Below are 19,279 nucleotides of genomic sequence, written 5' to 3'. Positions count from 1 at the left end.
AGACCTACTAGAGAATGGACTTAATGATATGGGGAGGGGGAAGTGTAAGCTGTGACAAAGCGAGAGAGTGGCATAGACATATACACTACCAAATGTAAAACAGATAGCTAGTGGGAAGCAGCCGCATAGCACAGGGAGATCAGCTCGGTGGTTTGTGACCACCTACAGGGGTGGGATAGGGAGGGTGGGAGGGAGGGAGATGCAAGAGGGAAGAGATGTGGGAACATATGTATATGTATAACTGATTCACTTTGTTATAAAGCAGAAACTAACCATTGTAAAGCAATTATACTCCAATAAAGATGTAAAAAAAAAAGACAACTGTATAAAGCAATAATTATAAAACTGTGTCCGTGAGCTTATAATTTACAAAGTATGCACTTAGCCACTATGCAATAACATACATGCTAACTTTCTGTCAAAATCCCTATCATGTTGCAGTTAAGTCATTCAGGAAATGATAAAAAAAAAATTACTCAATCCAGAAACTCTGCATACTTCCTAAAGTTCTATTAGGCAAACCCTCAATAAAAATATAGAGACTGTGAATGAGTTTAAGAGTTAAGTTTTTCCAGCTTCCGCACAACAAAAGAAGCAATCAACAAAATGAAAAGGCAACCTACAGAGTACAAGATATTTGCAAACTATTTATCTGATAAGTGGTTAATATCTAAAATATATCAGGAAAGCATACAACTCAATTGCAAAAATCATCAACATCATCATCCAATTAAAAAATGGGCAGAGGGACTGAACAGATATTTTTCCAAAGAATAAAATATACAGATGGCCAGTAGGTCCAAGAAAAGGTGCTCAACATGACTAATCATCAAGGAAATGCAAATCAAAACTACAGTAAGATATCACCTCACACCTGTTAAAATGGCTACTATCATAAAACAAGACATGACAAATGCTAGTGAGGATGCTGAGAAAACGGAACCCATGTATTCCTCAGAAGATATGTCTCTGTTTCAAAAAGAACATCTAGAATTGGGTTTTCATTTCCTAATAATCAATACCTTAAATTGCAGCTATTAACCCAATTAACTCACGGAAGTTGAATTAATGCTATACTAAATTATGGTACTCTAAAATAGCAAAATTGCACACCAGTAATATTCATATTGATTGAAATAATAATGTTTATGACTTTCAGGGAGTTAAAAATCATATATCAAATGCTTATTCTGGTAGGGCATTATAAACACCAATTTACAGTTAATGGAAAACTGCCAAAATGAAAATTTTAAATAATAAATTTATATTCTGAAGCAAACTTAGGATCATATAGAACTTTTTTGTTCTGTTTATTTATTGATTTATTCAAAAAACATTTATGGGGCACCTGCTATGTGCCAGGTAGTTATGCTAGGAACTAGGGATAAAAAGACAAGGTCCCTGCCCTTCAAACTGTGCACAGTCTAGTGAGAAGCTCCCATTCTGAAATCAAAGAATTTATGACTAGAAGGGACCTTATAATTCCCTTATTTCACAAATAAGGAAACTGAGACTCATGGCTAGCTTAGCCACTAAGGCAGACACTCAGTTGTAAATAAATCCTGCCTCATGTGTTCTTTGCATCATTCTTTTTCCTATGATTAAGAGTGATGATGTAGTGCTTCCATGTGAGTGAAGTAGAAATATGGAACCATGGGCAATATATGTAATAATTACCAAATGAGAGATAGAAATATCTAATGGATATGGACAATATATTTAATAATTTAGAGACAGAAATCCCTTATAGATGTGATATCATGATAAAGCCCCAATAAGAAACTACAACACTAAAATAAGAAACTGAAGAACTATAATAAGGGAACAAAATATTAAGACTTCTAAGCCATAATTATGATTTTGCCTCTGTTTACTGATCTGTAAAATGGGGATATTAAAGGTACTTCTTTCATGATTGTGAAAATTAAATTAATTAATACTTAAAAGCACTTAGTAAGCCTGATACCTGGTAAATACTCAGGAAATGTTAGGTATTCTTATGGACAATCATTTCTTAAATGTACAAGTATGCCATATAATGACAAAAAAAAATGATCTTTCTTTAAGGAATTCTCCTGTTATTATGATACTTATTTTTCTAGCAACTAGTAAAATGTAACACCAAAACACTTATTTCAGAAAAAATATTTTATATGCATAGTATCTAACAGTATCACCCTCTTCTCTATAAAGACATATATCACTCCTAAAACTACAGAAAAGACAGATATTAATTAAATTACTAATTTAAATTAATAATTATACTCAATCATAATTCAAATTAATTAAATAATCATTTAGCTCAGTATTCCTAAGATTATAAATCCTAAATATCATTAAGACAATGTTCAACGATGACTTTCAAGTAATCAAAAAGTTTATGCAACTTTTCTCATCTTATATAAAATATCCTTAAACTAATTAACATCTTTGAAATAACATGCATTCTATATATTAGTGAATCTTTTATATTAATATCAATCACCATCCAATATCATAACAAAATAAATAATGTATTTATGTCCACTTACTGCAATCTCTCTACAAGCCGACATGGATATTCCTGTGCCTTCAATTTGCTTCAATGCATATTCCTTTTCATCTTTTCTGCATATGAACAAAAAAAATTATTTTTTTCTACAAGTTATTTTCAAATTCAAAACTGTAACTACAAAAACAATGAAATGCACAACTCTCAGTAATATGTAAACACCCTCACTATGCATGCATTGCTTATTATTTCTGATAATATTTCCATTACAATAATGTGAAATACCAAACAAATTCATGTCACAATGAAAACACTAGACAGAGCCAAAACACGAAGTACAAAATTGAAACAGAACAGGATACTAAACACAGCATTAGTTTCAAAAAGTAAACAAGCATAAATATAAACTCAAGCATATTGTAAGATAATTCTACTGTCTTAATTATCTGGAGTCCATGAAAGCATTCTGTTATAAACATTAATTACAAAAATAAATGACAGATGTAAACTTCTACATTTGTTTAAAGTAATTTCACAGTATAAGACCCACTTAATAAATGGGGGAGTTATAGAAGAATGTTTACCCACTAAGACACGCTAGTTTTCACCTAGGACAGGGGACATTCAAAATCCCTAAGACCTCAACCAAAAGCCTTGGAAACACTTCAAAATTGGCCACCAACACCTCATTCTCAAGATATCTAGGAAAAACTCAGTAGTTACAGTGAATTTTCCAATTAATGGAGGTAGAATTAGGAATTCTGGGAAACCCCGCTAGTTACCAGGGTGCTTAACCAAGGGAAGACAACAGATCAATAATGGTGATAGGTCCATAAAAACAGTAATAGTATCAGATGAGTGTCTAGTGCAACACTGTATCCTCAGGGTACTGACACCAGAACCAGCCACAGCAAGGCCCCAGCTGAATGTCACAAATGTGATTCCTACCACTGGTTATTCTGACAAGAGGAGTATAATCCATGCCCTCTGAGTTTTGCCTTTTGATTATATTAGAGCCTCAACAGGGTATCACCATGTCATGAAGGTTTTGTCAAATGATAGTACCTAAGTAGTGCTGCATCTGTCCTACTTACCTATTCCTCATTTTCCCCATTCTGTGTTTACTAGCAGATAAAGCAGTTTAAGAGGTTACTCATAATATGCATTTTAAAACATCATTTTACGTGCATTTTGAAGATTTTCACAATCGTCTGTTTTGAGCAAATAATTGAGTTATGGTTACTTTTTCCCACAGTCTGAAAATTAGATCCATTTTTCTTCCAATATATGACATTCAGGAAACAATTAAGCAGCATTTTGATAAACAGAAATTGTACCACATATGTCAACAGGATAGACTGTTACGCAATTATTAAAATGATAATCATGGAGATCACTGGAAACATGGAAAATGTTTACCATATGTTGCTGAGAAAATACATAAATCATACCGTATAAAAATATGTACATTTAGACATATGTTGAAGGTGATATAAAAAAAGAAAAAGTTGTGTTAAGATATAGAAAGTTATGTTAACTACCTTAATGCCAATATTATATTGTCTTTTAAATTAGAATTAGAGGGAAAAAGAAAAAATACAAAGTAATTTAATACTCTGAAAACAGTCACCTATTAAAACAATCTTTAGTATTTTCAAAGTGATATCTTAGGCATGTTTTAAAGAGCAAAGTGTTCCTTTTTCTCCATCCTGTTTCCTCCAAACATAAAACTACACGTTTTTCAGACCACCCAGAGGCCACTAAGCAGTATAAGCAGCAGGTGAAGGTGACTGAATGTAATTAAAGCCAAATATCCCCCCTACCTTGAAAGTATGTATGGGTATGTGTGTGAAAGCATTTGTGCCTGAGATGCTTAACACAATGCTTACAATGTAAATTTCATACAATTAATAATTAAATTAACTACCAGGTATCTACTACTAAATATTTAATTGAATAAATTCTTAAAGTTATACATGCTTTCTGACAAAACTTTCATATGGAATTATAATTTTCTTTTAAACAGAAATATTTCAATCCCCAGTTCCCCTAAATGAAGTGCTCTAAAAGCTCATGTAATTGCATAGTTTTATTTTTAATACTGTAAAGAATATTACACAATCTGGATAGGTTATTGTTGCTATGGAAACTATAAGATTTTTGCAGTAAGTCAAAAAGTGCAAAATTAACACATCACATTAATGACTTTTGAATTTCACATCCAGGCTGTCAAAAGAATTTGAAAGCCTGAGCAGAATAGACTGAAGCATAGGCCTCTTACTCTGAATTATATGGATAGGATCTAGGAACAAACCCAGTAATTATTTCACTTAATAAGTTTAAATATAACTTCCATCTGCTAAATTAATAAAATACTCAAAAATCTGCAAACTTAAGATTTATCTGCAGCTTTTGCATTGAGAATGAAATAAAGTGCATATCTCATTACCAGTTCTCTTGTATATTAACTGTTGGATGATAAGCAATGATGTGGCACCTCTGAGGTTCACCATATGAAGAAGTGGCAGAATCCCAGCGGGCATATGGACTCACTTTCATCACTGTGCTATTTCAATGCTAATCTGTGGTCAGATGCCAATACCTTAGTTATGAAAACTAAAGATTTGTCCTTTCCCACAATGCCCACAAATATTTCAGTGACTGGCACACGGGGCAGAGAAGCCTTATTGCTCTCATCCCATGTGAGAGCCCTTCTCCGGGAGCTCGTGTGAAAATTCATACCCCATGGCTTATATGTTTCAGGCACACATAATATTAAGTATCATAAAGGTATAATTTGTTCTTTTACCTGACAAGGCTGAAAAGGAGGTGAACCTGGCCTCCATGGCTGTGATAACCTGGCTTTTAGAGGCAGCCCAGTTCTTCCCTAAAACTATTTTATTTCTAAATTACTTTTATCTAAATAAAAGAAGTTTATTATTTACTGTAATAAAGACAGAGCAATTCCAAAGCCTTCAGGGAAACTGCTTTCTAAATTTTAGTGCATATTAGATACTACCGTTAGAGCAACTGCACATTGAAAATAATTAAAGGAGTTTACTAAATAAATCCAGGTGAATTAAAAATAAATTTATAGTATAAACATGGATTTATTTAATACAGAATATTTTGAATTTAAAGACATTTCTCCTATACATCTGTAATATGTATCAAAACCATGCCAGCTTCCCTCTCAGCATTCATCACAAAGAAAAACAAGTGTTCAATGGGAACATTATATAACTACAAAATAGAAAAATTAATTTGGCAGAGACTGGGATTCTATTACATTTTCCATCTGAGACACTATGTTCTGGAAAACTCTTGATGCAAGCAATTCTATAGATAGTACAAAAAATAAGAAGCACATATTTGTGCAAATTGTAGAAATCACTGCCTTAAAATGAAAGCATTATCTCAGGCAGAAAACTAGGCTCAGCGGTAGAATTTAAATGTAATTCAGGGAAGAATTTCTCAAGCCTAAAGATGCAGTTTCAGTAGGAACAACTTTTGAATGAACTATTAGGAACTGGTCTGATGAAAAAAATAGTCTTATACCTTTCAAAAATGTCCAAGTTTGATGACCAGCCTCCAGTCACGTTTAGCAAGGTGAAGCACCATTCAGCAGCTCGTATGCACAAGTGTAGTTAAGGTATGGTCAAACCCCACTCGTTACAATCATAATTAGACAGGTCCAAGGCTTTTTGGCTCCTATTAATAATACTACCAGGTGTCCAGATCAGCCCTGGGCCATCTTTGGTCCCAAGGACCTATGACAGACAAAAAATTTAGAAGAATCTTTTAAGAAAAGATGAAGGAATTCAAGCTCAAGCAAAATCAAGGGAAAAATTTTAGTCTTCAAACTAACAGGGTTAAAATCCTTTTTTGTTTCTAAGGAAAACAGAGGCTCCTTACTGTTTTATTTTACATCAAGCAACAAACAAACACAGAGTCAATATTTTATGTTCCAATACTGTGCCAAACTCTGAGGATGAACAAAATTAAAGACTAGCTACCCTAGATATCAGAGTTCACAATCCACCTGGAAAGAGGTTCTGAGTGGGAAATATAAACAGATAACTCTGATATGACCCCCTCTGCATCCAAGACGTATGCATAACAGGCACAGAGAGAATGAGATTAGTATTTCTTCTCAGAGCTTTAAGGAAGATAACTACATAGTGATGCCTTTGAGGGAGGAGTTTCCCAGGCAGAAAAGGGATGAGAGGGTCAGAGAACTCCAGGTAGAAGTAGAGCATGAAAGAAATAAACAGGAAACCTCTGGTATTCAGTATGGCTGGAAGCTGGGGGCATGATGACAAGGTGCAAGAGATGAGGTTAGGTTAGAAAAGTAAAGGGAGGGGCTTCCCTGGTGGCGCAGTGGTTGAGAGTCCGCCTGCCGATGCAGGGGACACGGGTTCGTGCCCCGGTCCGGGAAGATCCCACATGCCGCGGAGCGGCTGGGCCCGTGAGCCATGGCCACTGAGCCTGCGCATCCGGAGCCTGTGCCCCGCAACGGGAGAGGCCACAACAGTGAGAGGCCCGCGTACCGCAAAAAAAAAAAAAAAAAAGAAAAGTAAAGGGAAGGGACCAAATGAGTTCTGCAAAGAAACTTGTACTTCATATATAAACAGTGTGGAGCAAAAGGTTTTGAGAACAGAGAAGATACATAACAGATCTTTGCTCAGAGAGATAAATCTGGTAACTACAAACTGGTGGTAGAGCAAACATCTGGGAGGTTGCTCAAACATCCAAAGAGAAGATGAGGACTAGATTAGAATAGGCAGAGGAGAACAAATATGGACTCAAAAGACATTCCTAAAAAAAAAAAAAAAAAAAGACATTCCTGCGTCAGAAGTGATATAATTTAGTAACCAATTTGATTCTGTAGGTGAAGGAAAGGAAGGCTGTGAAGATGGGTGAAGCTTCCACTTTGCCTAATCGTGCCAATGATAACGATTAAGCAGAGAAATGATGACATGAATAAATGGAGACCAGGAAATATAAGATTTTATCCTAAAGGCAATGAAAGTTACATATGAAGACTAATCTTATTAGGAAGGACTGAGATTAGAGGTGTGAAAAACAATTAGGAGTCACTGCAATGAAAGGGTGAGAAGGAAAGACCCTGGATTAGTATAACAGAATGTTAGCTTCCAAAAGGGGCTCACGACAATCCTGTTACAACCTCCTCATGAAGATGAAGAAGTTAGGCCATCAGCCAGAAGCAGAGCTCAGATGAAATCTTCCAAATGCAACATTCTCCATAACAGAATGGTAACTAACAATAAGACTGGAGAAAAGAAGAAATACTTGTGACAGTCATTTTTAAAGAGGAATTGGCAGGACCAAATGAACAAATAAGGAAAATCAAGAAGGCTGAATCAAAGATAAGTCTGGGGTTCTGGCCTGGTTGATGGGGAGGATGATACCATTGAGAATAAAACTCAGGCCACATCTCAGAAGGTTCTTCAGCTTGTAAATGATTCCTTCAGATAGAAAGAAACTCTAACCAAAAATATCTGAGAAGTTCAAAAAGAAGATGCCCTGAAGATGTTACCAGGCTTATTGTGGTGATCATTTCACAATACATACAAATATTGAATCATTACAATTTTTTACACCTGAAACTAATATAATATTATATGTCAATTACACCTTGATTTAAAAAAAAAAAGATGTTTACTGAGAGCCTGCCATAGGAGTTTCAGATTTAAAGGACTTGAGCTTACAAACATGATATTGGATTGGAGGAAGTAGCACATAGATAAATAACTTTTTTGGTGCCCAGGAAAGAAGTTGAGGCAACATGGGAAGGAGGAAAGGAGAACAAGAGAGAGGGAAGAAAAGAAGAAAGACAGAACAATTTCTGAACACTTCTCTCTCACATCCCTTAGGAAGACAAACAATTCTATGAATTCGTCCTTTAAGTTTTCTTTTCCAAACCTTAAGACTAGAATTCAAATTAATGGAATCATCAGAAATATAGTACTCAAGATGGCACAGTATGACCATCTACAGATTTTATAACCAGGTGTTACCAATAAGACTTTATTCAAACAATATGACACCTGAGTCTTGCCAACTTTTTTTTTTTTTTGCAGTTTTTTAAAATTGAAGTACAGCTGATTTACAGTGTGTCAGGTGTACAGCAAAGAGATACAGTTATGCACATATATAATCTTTTTCAGATTCCTTTCCGTTATAGGTTATTACAAGATACTGAATATAGTTCCCTGTGCTATAACAGTAGGTCCTTGTTCTTTATCAATTTTATATATAGTAGTATCTGTTACTCCCAAATCCCTAACTTATCCGTCCCCCCTTTATGTCTGTGAGTCTATCTCTGTTTTGTAATCGTATGGTATTTGTCTTTCTCTGACATACTTCACTTAGTATGATAATCTCTAGGTACATTCATTTTGTTGCAAATGGCATTATTTCATTCTTTTTATGGCTGAGTAATATTCCACTGTGTATATATACCACATCTTCTTTATCCATTCACCTGTTGATGGACATTTAGGTTGCTTCCATGTCTTGGCTACTGTAAATAGTGCTATGAATATTGGGGTACATATATCTTTTCAAATTAGAGTTTTCTCCAGATATATGCCCAAGAGAGGGACTGCAGGATCATGTGCCAACTCTATTTTTAGTTTTTCAAGGAACCTCCATACTGTTCTCCATAGTGGCTGCACCAATTTACATTCCCACACCAACAGTGTACGAGGTTTCCTTTTTCTCCACACCCTCTCCAGCATTTGTTATTTATAGACTTTTTTTTTTTTTTTGGCTATGCTGCACAGCATGTAAGATCTTAGCTCCCCAATCAGGGATCGAACCCATGGCCCCTGCAGTGAGTGGAAGCATGGAGTCCTAACCACTGGACTGCCAGGGAATTCCTGTAGGCTTTTTAATGACAGCCATTCTGCCCAGTGTGAGATGATACCTCATTATAGTTTCAACTTGCATTTCTCTAATAATTAGTGATACTGAGCATCTTTTCATGTGCCTGTTGGCCATCTGTATGTCTTCTTTGCAGAAATGTCTATTTAGGATTTCTGCCCATTTTTTTATTGAGTTGCTTCTATTTTTTTATATTAAGTTGCATGAGCTATTTGTATATTTTGGAAATTAATCCCTTGTCAGTATCACTGTTTGCAAATATTTTCTCTCAGTCTGAAGGCTGTCTTTTCATTTTGTTTATGGTTTCTTTTGCTTTGCAAATGCTTTTAAGTTTAACTAGGTCCCATTTGTTTATTTTTTGGGTTTGTTTTCCATTACTCTCAGAGATGGATCTAACAAAATATTGCTGTGATTTACATCAAAGAGTGTTCTGCCTTTGTTTTCCTCTAGGAGTTTTATAGTGTCCAGTCTTACATTGAAGTCTATAATCCATTTTGAGTTTATTTTGGTATATGGTATTAGAGAATGTTTTAATTTTATTCTTTTACATCTAGCTGTCCAGTTTTCCCAGCACCACTTACTGAAGAGACTGTCTTTTCTCCATTCTATGTTCTTGCCTCCTTTGTCATAGATTAATTGACCACAAGTGCGTGGGTTTATTTCTGTTCTTTCTATCCCGTTCCATTGAGCTATGTGTCTGCTTTTGTGCCAGTACCATCCTGATTTGATTACTGCAGCTTTGTAGTACAGTCCGAAGTCAGGGAACGTGATTCCTCCAGCTCTGTTCTTTCTTCTAAAGATTGTTTTTGCTATTCGGGGTCTTTTGTGTTTCCACACAAATTTAAAAAATTTTTGTTCCAGTTCTGTGAAAAATGTCACTGGTAATTTGAAAGGGACTGCATTGAATCCGTAGACTACTTTGGGTAGTATAGTCATTTTCACAATATTGATTCTTCTAATCTAAGAACATGGTATATCTCTCCATCTGTTTGTGTCATCTTCAATTTCTTTCATCAGTGTCTTACAGTTTTCAGAGTACAGGTCTTTTGCCTCCTTAGGTAGGTTTACTCCTAGGTATTTTATTCTTTTTGATGTGATAGTAAATGGGATTGTTTCCTTAATTTCTCTTTCTGATATGTTGTTGTTAGTATATAGAAATGCAACAGATTTTTGTGTATTTATTTTGTATCCAGCAACATGACTGAATCCATTGATGAGCTCAAGTAGTTTTCTGGTGGCATCTTTAGGATTTTCTATGTCTAGTATCATGTCATCTGCAAACAGTGACAGTTTTACTTCTTCCTTTCCAACTTGGATTTCTTTTATTTCTTTTTCTTTTCAGATTGCTGTGCTTAGGACTTCCAAAACCATGTTGAGTAAACATGGCGACAGTGGGCATCCTTGTCTTATTCCTGATCTTAGAGGGAATGCTTTCAGCTTTTCACCACTGAGTATGATGTTAGCTGTGGGTTTGTCAATAATTGTTTTCTTCAAGAAAAATGCTGCCATAAATCAATGTTATATCACTTTTGCTTAATATATGATGATTTCCCTTAGCAGATTAAGAGGCTTCCATATCACACAGAAAATAAGAAAAAAACATTCTTGGTGGTGAGGCTAATGGCGGACTCTGGGAAGGCTCACCCCAAGGAGTACTTCCAGGAGCTTCTGCTGCCAGTGTTCTTGTCCTCACAGTAAGCCACTGCCAACCCCCCCTCCTGCCTCTGCAGGAGACCCTCCAATACTAGCAGTTTTTCAGGGGAGAAAAAGCACAAATTTGAAAATGAAGCACAGATATCTTCAGCTTCTCCAGTGAACAGAGCAACTGAAATCAGATATTCTAATAAGAGTACTCTTAAAATCATAACAGGTATTCTGATAGAGGTAAAAAGATAAAAATAGCCTGGGTCAGAAGATCTTTGTAAAATTTACACAATTCTTCCACAAATGTTCTTCATACCAAAAGAAAAGAAATTTTCCGCCCAGATAACAGACAGCAGAAGCAAGAAGAACTACAATCCTGCAGCCTGTGGAACAAAAACCACATTCACAGGAAGAGAGACAAGATGAAAATGCAGAGGGCTATGTACCAGATGAAAGAACAAGATAGAACCCCAGAGAAACAACTAAATGGAGATAGGCAACCTTCCAGAAAAAGAATTCAGAATAATGATAGTGAAGATGATCCAGGACCTCAGAAAAAGAATGGAGGCAAAGATCGAGAAGATGCAAGAAATGTTTAACAAAGACCTAGAAGAATTAAAGAACAAACAAACAGAGAGGAATGATACAATAACTGAAATGAAAACTACACAAGAAAAATCAATAGCAAAATAACTGAGGCAGAAGAACGGATAAGTGACCTGGAAGACAGAATGGTGGAATTCACTGCTGTGGAACAGAATAAAGAAACATGAATGAAAAGAAATGAAGACAGCCTAAGAGACCTCTGGGACAACATTAAACACAAAAACGTTCGCATTATAGGGGTCCCAGAAGGAGAAGAGAGAGCGGAAGGACCCAAGAAAATATTTGAAGAAATATAGTCGAAAACTTCCCTAACATGGGAAAGGAAATAGCCACCCAAGTCCAGGAAGCGCAGAGAGTCCCATACAGGATAAACCCAAGGAGAAACATATCAAGACAATAGTAACCAAATTGGCAAAAATTAAAGACAAAGAAAAATTATTGAAAGCAGCAAGGCAAAAACAAAAAATAACATACAAAGGAACTCCCATAAGGTTAACAGCTGATTTCTCAGCAGAAACTCTACAAGCCAGAATGGAGTGGCATGACATATTTAAAGTGATGAAAGGTAAGAACCTAAAACCAAGATTACTCTACCCAGCAAGGATCTCATTCAGATTCGATGGAGAAATCAAAAGCTTCACAGACAAGCACAAGCTAAGAGAATTCAGCACCACCAAATCAGCTCTACAACAAATACTAAAGGAACTTCTCTAAGTGGGAAACACAAGAGAAGAAAAGGACCTACAAAAACAAACCCAAAACAATTAAGAAAATGGTCATAGGAACATACATATCGATAATTATCTTAAACGTGAATGGATTAAATGCTCCAACCAAAAGACACAGGCTTGCTGAATGGATACAAAAACAAGACCCATATACATGCTGTCTACAAGAGACCCACTTCAGACCGAGGGACACATACAGACTGAAAGTGAGGGGATGGAAAAAGATATTCCATGCAAATGGAAATCAAAAGAAAGCTGGAGTAGGAATACTCAAATCAGATAAAATGACTTTAAAATAAAGAATGTTACAAGAGACAAGGAAGGACACTACATAATGATCAAGGGATCAATCCAAGAAGAAGATATATCAATTTTAAATATATATGCACCCAACATAGGACCACCTCAATACATAAGGCAACTGCTAACAGCTATAAAAGAGGAGATCGATAGCAACACAGTAATAATGGGGGACTTTAACACCTCACTTACACCAATAAACAGATCATCCAAAATGAAAATAAATAAGGAAAGAGAAGTTTTAAATGACACAATAGACCGGATAGACTTAATTCATCTTTACAGCACATATTATCCAAAAACAGCAGATTACACTTTCTTCTCAAGTGCGCATAGAACATTCTCCAGGATAGATCACATCTTGGGTCACAAACCAAACCTCAGTAAATTTAAGAAAACTGAAATCATATCAAGCATCTTTTCTGACCACAACGCTATGAGATTAGAAATGAATTACAGGGGAAAAAACATAAAAAACACAAACACATGGCAGCTAAACAATGTTATTAAATAACCAAGAGATCACTGAAGAAATCAAAGAGGAAATCAAAATACCTAGAGACAAATGACAATGAAAACACAACGATCCAAAACCTATGGGATGTGGCAAAAGCAGTTCTAAGAGGGAAGTTTATAGCAATACAAGCCTACCTCAAGAAACAAGAAACATCTCAAATAAACAAACTAATCTTACACCTAAAGGAACTACAGAAAGCAGAACAAACAAAACCCAAAGTTAGCAGAAGATATCATAAAGATCACAGCAAAAATAAATGAAATAGAAACAAAGAAAACAATAACAAAGATCAATAAAACCAAAACCTGGTTCTTTGGGAAAATAAACAAAATTGATAAACCAATAGCCAGACTCATCAAGAAAAAGAGGGAGAGAACTCAAATCAATAAAATTAGAAATGAAAAAGGAGAAGTTACAACAGACACCCCAGAATTACAAAGCATCCTAAGAGACTACTACAAGCAACTCTGTGCCAATAAAATGGACAACCTGGAAGAAATGGACAAATTCTTAGAAAGGTATAACTTTCCATGACTGAACCAGGAAGAAATAGAAAATATGAACAGACCACTCACAAGTAAGGAAATTGAAACTGTGATTAAAAATCTTCCAACAAACAAAAGTCCAGGACCAGACGGCTTCACAGGTGAATTCTATCAAACATTTAGAGAAGAGCTAACACCCATCCTCCTCAAACTCTTCCAAAGAATTGCAGAGAAAGGAATATTCCCAAACACGTTTTCTGAGGCCACCATCATCCTGATACCAAAAGACAAAGATACTACAAAAAAAGAAAATTACAAACCAATATCACTGATGAACATAGATGCAAAAATCCTCAACAAAATGCTAGGAAACAGAATCCAACAACACATTAAAAGGATCATACACCATGATCAAGTGGGATTTATCCCAGGGACGCAAGGATTCTTCAATATACGCAAATCAATCAACGTGAGACACCATATTAACAAATTGAAGAATAAAAACCATATGATCATCTCAATAGATGCAGAAAAAGCTTCTGACAAAATTCGACACCCATTTATGACAAAAGAACTCCAGAAAGTGGGCGTAGAGGGAACCTACCCCAACATAATAAAGGCCATATACGACAAACCCACAGCAAACATTATTCTCATTGGTGAAACTGAAAGCATTTCCTCTAAGATCAAGAACAAGACAAGGATGTCCACTCTCACCACTACTGTTCAACATAGTTTTGGAAGGCCTAGCCACGGCAATCAGAGAAGAAAAAGAAATAAAAGGAATATAATTTGGAAAAGAAGATGTAACACTGTCACTGTTTGCAGATGACATGATACTATACATAGAGAATCCTAAAGATGCCACCAGAAAACTACTAGAGCTAATCAATGAATTTGGTAAAGTTGCAGGATACAAAATTAATGCACAGATATCTCTTGCATTCCTAAACACTAGTGATGAAAAATCTGAAAGAGAAATTAAGGAAACACTCCCATTTACCACTGCAACAAAAAGAATAAAATACCTAGGAATAAACCTACCTAGGGAGACAAAAGACCTGTATGCAGAAAACTTATTATAAGACACTGATGAAAGAAATTAAAGATGATACCAACAGATGGAGAGATATACAATGTTCTTGGATTGGAAGAATCAATATTGTGAAAATGACTATACTACCCAAAGCAATCTACAGATTCAATGCAATCCCTATCAAACTACCAATGGCATTTCTTACAGAACTAGAACAAAAATCTTAAACTTTGTATGGAGACACAAAAGACCCCAAATAGCCAAAGCTGTCTTGAGGGTAAAAAACGGAGCTGGAGGAATCAGACTCCCTGACTTCAGACTATACTACAAAGCTACAGTAATCAAGACAATATGGTACTGGCACAAAATCAGAAACATAGATCAATGGAACAGGATAGAAAGCCCAGAGATAAACCCACACACCTATGGTCAACTAATCTATTACAAAGGAGGCAAGGATATACAATGGAGAAAAGACAGCCTCTTCATTAAGTGGTGCTGGGAAAACTGGACAGCTACATGTAAAAGAATGAAATTAGAACACTCCCTAACACTATACACAAAAATAAACTCAAAATGGATTCGAGACCTAAATGTAAGACCGGACACAATAAAGCTCTTAGAGGAAACCACAGGAAGAACACTCTTTGACAGAAATCACAGCAAGATCTTTTTTGATCCACCTCCTACAGTAATGGAAATTAAAACAAAAATAAACAAATGGGACCTAATGAAACTTAAAAGCTTTTGCACAGCAAAGGAAACCATAAACAAGATGAAAAGACAACACTCAGATGGGAGAAAATATTTGCAAATGAATCAACAGACAAAGGATTAATCTCTAAAATATATAAACAGCTCATGAAGCTCAATATTAGAAAAACAAACAACCCAATCCAAAAATGGGCAGAAGATCTAAATAGACATTTCTCCAAAGAAGACATACAGATGGCCAAGAAGCACATGAACGGCTGCTCAACATCATTAATTCTTAGAGAAATGCAAATTAAAACTACAATGAGGTATCACCTCACACCAGTTACAATGTGCATCACCAGGAAACCTACAAACAACAAATGCTGGAGAGGGTGTGGAGAAAAGGGAACCCTCTTGCACTGTTGGTGGGAATGCAAATTGATACAGCCACTATGGAGAGCCGTATGGAGGTTACTTAAAAAACTGAAAATAGAATTACCATATGATCCAGCAATCCCACTACTGGGCATATACCCAGAGAAAACCATAATTCAAAAAGACACATGCACCCCAATGTTCATTGCTGCACTGTTTACAATAGCCAGGTCATGGAAGCAACCTAAATGCCCATCGATAGACGAATGGATAAAGAAGTTGTGGTACATATATACAATGGAATATTACTCAGCTATAAAAAGGAATGAAATTGGGTCATCTGTAGAGACATGGATGAATCTAGAGACTGTAATACAGAGTGAAGTAAGTCAGAAAGAGAAAAACAAATATTGTATATTAACGCATATATGTGGAACCTAGAAAAATGGTACAGATGAACCAGCCTGCAGGGCAGAAATTGAGACATAAATGTAAAGAACAAACGCATAGACACCAAGGGGGGAAAGTGGCAGGGGGTGTGATGAATCGGGAGACTGGGATTGACATATATACACTAATATGTATAAAATGGATAATAAGAACCTGCTGCATAAAAAAATAAATTCAAAAATTCAAATTTCTAAAAAAAGGAAAAAAAAGAATAAAATATGCAATAAAATTTTTGAAAAACAAAAACCAAAAATATCATTTAGTTTTACATTGGTAATTCTGAATTATTCAATATCATGAACTCTATATTCACTCAGCCTAGCAGCAATGATTCCTTATTTGGGGACTCTTTCCTTTATTATACAATACCATAATGTTTTTTAATTTATCATGAAATTTTCCAAAAATGAACAAACAAAAAATCAAAATAAATGACAGTGATACTCTATGTAACTCTCACAGCTTCAACAATTATCAATACGTGGCCAATCTTATTTCTACTGCCTCCACTTTTCTTGATTATTTTGAAACAAAACCCAGACATCCTATCATTTGCCATAACAATTCAATACCATAGCATTTTTAATTAGCAGGATTTTTTCATTTAAATGACAATAGTCCTTTAAAAATAATTCTGAAATATTGAAAATCTTGTACCAGAGGATACTGTTATTATTTTGTATTCCCCTTATTAACAAATAATGTCAAATAACACTAGCACCTTCTTTATGCTTTCATGTACCATATATTTCATCTACTCGTTCTCTAAGTATCACCAAAGTACAGTAATAGTCTCTCTTATTCAAGCTCAGTATTTCCCTGCAACATGGAAATCTGACAGTTTATCTTTTTGCCTTCATTCTTTAGAAAGACTGCTTTTTATTTAGTCTCTTTTCTTAAAAACTAATTTATTAATATATCTCTTTCTCTAAAAAACAATCTTCATTTTATAATATTTCTTTTATTCAGAATTCTAATTCAGATAAACATTTACTGTTTTAAAAGCTCTAAAATAATAAAATTCCAGAGACTCCTATTATGGCAAATTCTTATTGCTCAGAAGTGATTTTAATTAAAACAAACATATCTGCAGTAATGCTTTAAGAATTCAGGTATCAAAAGTGTTAAGTTTAGGGCTTCCCTGGTGGCGCAGTGGTTGAGAATCCGCCTGCCGATGTAGGGGACATGGGTTCGTGCCCCGGTCCGGGAAGATCCCACATGCCGCGAAGCGGCTGCGCCCGTGAGCCACGGCCGCTGAGCCTGCGCGTCCGGAGCCTGTTGCTCCGCAGCGGGAGAGGCCACAGCAGTGAGAGGCCCGCGTACCACAAAAAAAAAAAAAAAAAAAAAAAATCCATGCTACATTCAAGAAATTAGCAGAAGACAAGTATAGCTAGAACACAGAGATGAAGTAATACATAAAAAGAGTAAAGAAGATGGAATTACCATAGTCTTGTATGGTATGCTAAAAAAGCTGGCATTTTTCCTGTATAATGGGAAGCCATCACAGGTTTTCAAGCAAGAGAAATATATGATCAAACAAGTATTCTCAATTAGCAGATAGTATGCAGGATGAATCAGAAGGTTTAAAGCCAGAGGTAGGCAGACCATTGTAAAAGTTCTGGGAAGGACTGCTGAAGGTCAAAATTAGAGTAAATAAGGTAAGAATGGAGGGAATGCATTCAAGAGGCCATCCAGATATAGACTTATCTACTGTCGTCAAATATATATATAGAAACACTGTGGGCATTAAAGAAGTATTTGATGAATAAATGTGTATGCACATATGTGTACATGTAAATAAGAGAGTGCTAAGCAGACAGCCAGAGAAACAGCTGAAGATGACTGAGGTTTCCAGTGAGTGAAAGCAAGGCTATTTACACCACACCTTCTACTACCCCTGCCCAAGAAAAGAATAATACTGACAATGAGCCAGCTAGCAAGTAAAGAATAAATTCATTTTGGATGTGTAGATTTTGAAGTGACTACTGGATAGCCAGGAGAAGATGAACAAAAGGAAATAAAGTGCAATTTAGAAAAGAAAACATCACTACACAGGCAACTGTTAAAGTCACAGAAGTAAACGTGATCAAAAAGAGAGCACAGAAGAGCTGAAGATGGTAGCCTAGGCTCTTTCACATCATGGCACCTACTTAATGTTAACATTTATATTGCTTACCAGAGTCAACTGACAGTGCTCATGGGCTGCCACTGCCCCAAACTCCACCAGTGGCTGAAGAACTTAGAGGATTAGTAATAGGACCCATAACCTATTCACAGTAGCCGTGCCACAGGGATTGGGAAGCCCTTCTCTGCTGAATGCCACTACCTTCAACAGGCTGCAGGAGAAACATTTAAAGGTCCTTGATAATAGGTAAATCTAGATGTGAGACACTACAAGAAAATTGGTCTGACTTCTAAAAAAAAAAAAAAGAAGAAAAGACTCATAAAAAAGGTAGGGTTGGGGGATAGTCTACTCAAGACATGTAACAACTAAATATTATGCACAAAAACCTTATAGATTGTAGTTTATAAAAAAACAGCTACAGGGCTTCCCTGGTGGCACGGTGGTTGAGAGTCCGCCTGCCGATGCAGGGGACACGGGTTCATGCCCCAGTCCGGGAAGACCCCACATGCCACGGAGCGGCTGGGCCCGTGAGCCATGGCCGCTGAGCCTGCGCGTCCGGAGCCTGTGCTCCACAACGGGAAAGGCCACAACAGTGAGAGGCCCGCATACCGCAAAAAAAAAAAAAAAGTTCACCAGAAAGCAACGATCTCCTTCTAGAAGGGAAGGAGAAAAATATAAATATTTTGTCATTCTCTAGTCTAGCACTATCAAATCAGATAGAACTAGATCATCAACCTGCTCCTTTAGGTACACTTTCAGATTTCAGTCTTCATGAAATCATCTCAAATCATAAGTATCAATGAGAAAACAAACACTCAAAAAAGAAATCCACAAGTCAAGATATCAAAATCAACACTTAAAATTTAAATATATACTAGTTTTTCACCATACTCCTGAAAGTTCAGCCAAACTGCTGT

At 35.9% G+C, this 19,279-nt stretch overlaps 1 protein-coding gene across 4 annotated transcripts in view; it reads right to left on the bottom strand.

Annotated features, from left to right (window-relative positions):
- CDK19 (cyclin dependent kinase 19) overlaps positions 1-19,279 on the bottom strand; it is a 178,058-nt gene that overhangs the window by 113,927 nt on the left and 44,852 nt on the right. For all 4 annotated transcript variants that reach the window (XM_060030087.1, XM_060030089.1, XM_060030090.1 and 1 more), the window contains one exon: positions 2,532-2,607. In XM_060030087.1, the coding sequence (XP_059886070.1) occupies positions 2,532-2,607 (76 nt within the window). The remainder of the gene's footprint in view (positions 1-2,531; positions 2,608-19,279) is intronic.

This window comes from Delphinus delphis, chromosome 14 (assembly GCF_949987515.2).
Source record: "Delphinus delphis chromosome 14, mDelDel1.2, whole genome shotgun sequence".
NCBI classification, from domain to species: Eukaryota; Metazoa; Chordata; class Mammalia; order Artiodactyla; family Delphinidae; genus Delphinus; species Delphinus delphis.
The sequence above is the reverse complement of the archived record's forward strand: the minus strand, read 5'-3'. Positions and strand labels throughout refer to the sequence as shown.